This window comes from Equus caballus, chromosome 6 (assembly GCF_041296265.1).
Source record: "Equus caballus isolate H_3958 breed thoroughbred chromosome 6, TB-T2T, whole genome shotgun sequence".
Classification (NCBI taxonomy): Eukaryota; Metazoa; Chordata; class Mammalia; order Perissodactyla; family Equidae; genus Equus; species Equus caballus.
The window spans coordinates 85,271,185-85,276,772 of NC_091689.1; the positions used below are offsets into that span (position 1 = coordinate 85,271,185).

Genomic DNA, 5,588 nt, shown 5'->3' on the forward strand with positions numbered 1-5,588 from the left:
CCTTTGTCTTTGACAGTGAAGGTCACATTGGTTACTTGGGCAATGATCCTGTTGATTATTAATGGAAATAGAAGTCAGAATTCAGTAACCTGTGCAATCAATAATAGGTAAATATGTAGAGAAGATAGCTATGGACGTCATGAAAAATGGAGGGGAGTAAAACAGGTAGTTACAGGAATAAAATACTTTGTCTTTTGAAATTTTATTTAAATTTGACTGTAAAAACCAACTAGTTAGATTGATTTATATATAAGCTAAGTTGAATGAAACTAGAAAAGTAGTTGATGTCTTAGTCCATAAATTGTAGAAAACTGGTTGTAGAACAAAATTGTATGTGTGTGTGTGTATGTTAAACACTAGAGAAGGGTTTGAAGATAAGATGGTTCTAATAAAAAATGAGATACAGATAAAATAGCAAGGGTCATGTTCTGAATTTTTGAAATGTAATTTTTTCTTAACTTTTTAAGGATGTTAGTGCAGAATGAAGAACACAAATTTTCAAGGAGATTATTGGGATTCCTGCAGGAAAATTACAAGGAAGTACCTGGAGCTTAGAGACCTTTTCAGGGGAGATCTTTGTATCTGAGATTTAAAAAGTTCTGGAATCCATAATAAAAAGCAGAAGGGAGCAATTTGGAATAATCTGGTGTTTGCTCTTTCTGGAGTGTTATGATCCTTTTGATGACTGAAAAGAGCTCAGATTCTTTCTCCCTGACTGAATGCAGATTGCATAAAACATCAAAGGTAATAATGAAAAATCACACAGCAATAACAACATTCATCTTGTTGGGACTTACAGAGGATCCACAGCTGCAAGTTCTGGTTTTTATCTTTTTATTTCTGACATACGTTATGAGCATAACTGGAAACCTGACCATTATCGCTCTTACCTTGATGGATTCTCATCTTAAAACTCCTATGTATTTTTTCCTTAGAAATTTCTCCATCTTAGAAATCTCCTTCACAACAGTATATATTCCCAGATTCTTGTACAGCTTATCAACTGGGGACAATACTATTACTTATAATGCCTGTGGCAGTCAAATATTTTTTATTGGACTCTTTGGGGCTACAGAGTTTTTTCTCCTGGCAGCCATGTCCTATGACCGCTATGTGGCCATCTGTAAACCCCTGCATTACATGGCCATCATGAGCAACAGAGTCTGTGCCATCCTTGTCCTCTGCTGCTGGGTCTCTGGGTTGGTGATCATCATCACACCACTTGGTATGGGTTTCCAACTGGAATTCTGTGTCTCCAATGCCATTGACCATTTTGGCTGTGATGCAGCTCCCCTTCTTAAGATTTCATGTTCAGATACATGGTTTATAGAGCAGACCATTATTATTTGTGCAGTGTTGACATTCGTTATCACACTAATAGGTGTGATTCTTTCCTATGTATTTATCATCAGGACAATTCTAAGATTCCCCTCTGCTCAGCAAAGAAAAAAAGCTTTTTTCACTTGTTCTTCTCACATGACTGTTGTTTCCATCACTTATGGCAGCTGTATTTTCATCTACATCAAACCTTCTGCCAAAGAGGGTGTGGACGTTAACAAAGGGGTATCTGTGCTCACTACCTCTGTTGCCCCTTTACTGAACCCCTTCATTTATACCTTGAGGAACAAGCAAGTGAAACAAGCTTTCAGTGACACAATCGAAAGGATTGCATGTCTTGCACACCAGTAAGCTTGAGGTGAATTTGGTCAGTCTCTGAGCAGAAAAAAATTACTTTAAAATTCTTCTGAAAATCCTAAACTTATTTTATTCTTATTAATCTATAGCCCAGTCAGGTTAACCTTCTTATAGCCCTTTGAATCTTACTTTGGGAACCCACAATATACAAGTCACGCCGCTTCTTTCTTTTCAAATGAACCTTTCTTCTCAGGGCAACTTCTCTCATTAAAAGGACATGAGAACATATTTCTAGAAAATAAAAATAAAAATTTTTCCTCACTTATTTCTAATTTTCCACAAGCTAAAAAGAAATTAAATAAAGCACTGATGTCAGCAAGGTGGTGGAATAGGAAACCCCAGGCCCTTGTTTCTCCCATGGAGTCACCACTGAACAACATTATACAAACCAAATTCTCAATGTAAGAACTCCAAAAATGAGATAAATTAGCAGCACTCCAGAAATTGCAAAGCCAAGAAGAGTAGCATTAAAGTGGGAAGAGAAATTCACGGCATTTTTCATCCCATCCCATAGCCCCTCCCCATACTTGGCACTGAGTCCTGCAATCAGGAGAAACTCTCAATTCACAGCTTCTGTCTTGGGAGGTAAACAGATAAGTGGAATGTGCATCCAATATTTGGGCATTTTTAGGGTTACTCAATGAACTGGTCTCTATCTCACTTGTCCTGGAGTGGTAATGAGAAGAGTGGAATATTTTGGATGCCAGGTTAGGGGCTGCTAAGAACAAGGGGAGGTTCTGTGGCTTGTTATAGCACCAGAGAGACTATAGTAACAATGACAGACATCAGCTAGAGCAAGAGATTATGGGCTCCTGAGGAGAAAATGGGCCAAATCTCTTTAGGTAATTACAATCCCAGAGAAGACAAATTCACAGAAAAGATTTGAGAGGTCCTCTGAATCAATAGCCTGGATGATTGGTGAAGTTCATCCTCTGTGCAAAGCCAATTCATAAAGATTGAAAGAGGTGGCTGTTTTTTCAAATGTCCAAATTTTAAGAAAGATCATAAGGCATACTAAGGAACAGTGACCCATGGCCCAAAAACCAAATTAACTCTCCAACTAGTGACCCTAGGGAAACAATGTATGAATTATCTAACAAAGAATTCAAAATAGCAGTTTTAAAGATGCTTAATGAGAACAAAGAGGCAGAACTAAATGAAATCAGCAAAAGGATTCATGAACAATATGAGAATATCAACAGAAAGATAGAAACTATTAAAAAAAAGAGACCAACAGATATTCTGGAGCTGAATAATATAATGCCTTTGAGAAATTTATCTAGAGGAGTTAAATAGTAGTCTTGCTCAAGCAGAAGAAAGAATCAGTGAACTTGAAGACAGTTCATTTGAAATTACTAAGTCAAGGAGCAAAAAGAGAAAAAAAGTGAAGAAAAGTGAAGAGAGCATAAAGGACTTAGGAGACGCCATCAAATGGACCAATACACACATTATGAGATTCCCAGAAGAAGAGAGAGATAAAAGAGCAGAGACCCGATTTGAAGAAATAATGACTAAAAACGTTCCAGATCTGAGGAAAGAAACGAATACACAAATTCTAGAAGTTCAAAGAAGTCCCCGTTCAGTGAATCCAAAGAAACCCACAGACATTATAAACCAACTGTCTAAAGTTACAGATAAAGAGAGAATCTTGAAAGCAGCAAGAGAAAAACAATTTCTCAGATTTAAGGGAAATCCTATTAGATTATCAGGGGATTTCTCAGCAGAAACCTTGCAGGCCAGAAAGCATTGGGGTAATATATCCAAAGTGCTTAAAGAAAAAGCTGGCAACCAAGATACTGTATCAAGCAAAACTCTTCTTCAAAAATGAAGGGGAAATTAAGAATTCCTCAGACAAGCATAAGCTGAAGCAATTCATGACCACTTGATGTGCCCTACAAGAAATACTAGTGGGAATCCTTAAAGTAGGAGTGGAAGAATTCTAGACAGTAACATGTAACTGTACAAAATTATAAAGTTCTCTGGTAAAGTTAAGTATATAGACAAATATGGAATCCTGTAGTATTGTAATCTTGGTGCATAATTTAGTTTTAATTTTGATTTAGAATTTAAAATGCAAAAGAATAAAAATATAAATATATGTAAATAAATATACAATATAGAAAGATATGTTGATGTCTTCTTACTTCTGTAACATAAAGTGGGGGATGGAGATATAAAGGACTAGAGTTTTTGAACGCAATTGAAGTTAGGTTGTTATCAGTTTAAAATTGATTGATAACTGTAAGATGTTTTATATAATCTTCATGGTGACCATAAAGAAGATAGTTATGGAACGTTCACAAAAGGAAATAAGATAGGAATCAAAGCATGTCATTACAAAAAAATCAATGAAACTCCAAGAAAGTAAGTGATAAAGATAAGAGGGCCAAACAGCTTCAAAATATACCAAAAATAATGGCCAAAATGGCAATAGTATGTCTTTCTTCAGAGGAATTACATAGAGTAAGTGGACTAAACTCCCAAGTCAAGACATAGAATAATATAGTAACATAAAAGAGAAAAGATACTACTCATTAATTACTTGAAATTGACAATTTAAGTAATTACAAGTTGTACAGATGCTAACAATAATAGGAATCATTAGGAATCACTTTATTGAAGTAGAAGAGTAATTACCTAGTTATTTGTTGATGCCATCATTACCCTGACATAAAAACAAGCAAAAATTAGAAGAAAAAAATCTGCATATCAATAGTTTCTCTAAGTATAAATGAAAAAATTCTTAACAAAATTTTATAAATGTGATTTCAAAATACATAAACAGGATAATATGACATGATCATGTATGATTTATCCCAGGAATGCAAGATTGGTTTAACATTAGAAAATCAATGTAATTCTCCATATTAAATGACTAAAACATTTTAAAAACTTTTGATAATCTGAATATATGCAGAAAAATCATTCATTAAAGTCCAACATATATTTCTGATAAAAACTATCAGAAAACTAGGGACAGAAGAGAATTTCCTCAACTTGAAAAGGGGGATCAACGAATCACATAGTTTACGTAATATTCGGTGGTGGAATACTGAATTTTTTCCAAGATCAGTACAAAGCATCAGATGTCTAATTTCACCACTTCTATTCAACATTGTACTGGGGGTTCTAGCTGATGTCATAAGAGAAGAAAAACGTATCCAAGCTGGAAAGGAAGAAATAAAACTGTCTTTATTCATATTTCATTCCAGAGAGCATGACTACCCATATAGAAAATTCTAAAAAAAAATAGCTATAGTAGCTATCCAAAAAAGCTACTACAACTATTTTAACAAATTCACAAGATACAAGGTCAATAAAAAATAAGTATTCAGAAAATTAAATAAATAGTATATATAGCATCAAATAATATTAAATACTTAAGGAAAAACCCACCAAAATGTGTACAATACCTTTATAATGCAACCTACTAAACATTGTTAAAAAACTTTTAGGGGCTGGTTCCATGTGGTTCATTTCGGTGGGCTCCACTTTGGCAGCCCAGATTTTGTGGGTTCAGATCCTGGGTGCAGGCTTACACCACTTGTAAGTCATGCTGTGGCAGTGACCCAAATACAACAAAAGAGGGTTGGTACAGATGTTAGCTCAGGGCTAATCTTCCTCAAGCAAAAAAAAAAAAACAAAACAAAAAACCTTTTGAAAGATCTAAGTAAATTGATAGATATACTATGTTTATGGAACAAAGATTCAGTTCTATAAGTAAAAGAAAAGGAATTCTGACAACAACCTGAGTGAACTTGGAAGCAAATCCTTTCCCAGTCAATCCTCCAGATGAAAACGCAACACAGCTCACACCCTGACTGAAGACCCTAAGCAGAAGACTCAGCAAAGACGTGCCAGACCTCCTGACCTACACAAACTGTGAGATAATG

At 35.1% G+C, this 5,588-nt stretch overlaps 1 protein-coding gene across 1 annotated transcript; it reads left to right on the forward strand.

Moving 5' to 3' along the window:
- Window positions 1–750: 750 nt before the first annotated feature.
- On the forward strand, window positions 751–1,689 carry OR6C318B (olfactory receptor family 6 subfamily C member 318B). The gene has a single exon (NM_001390925.1). It carries the CDS (start codon window positions 751–753, stop codon window positions 1,687–1,689), a length of 939 nt encoding a protein of 312 aa, NP_001377854.1.
- The last annotated feature ends 3,899 nt before the right edge of the window (window positions 1,690–5,588 follow it).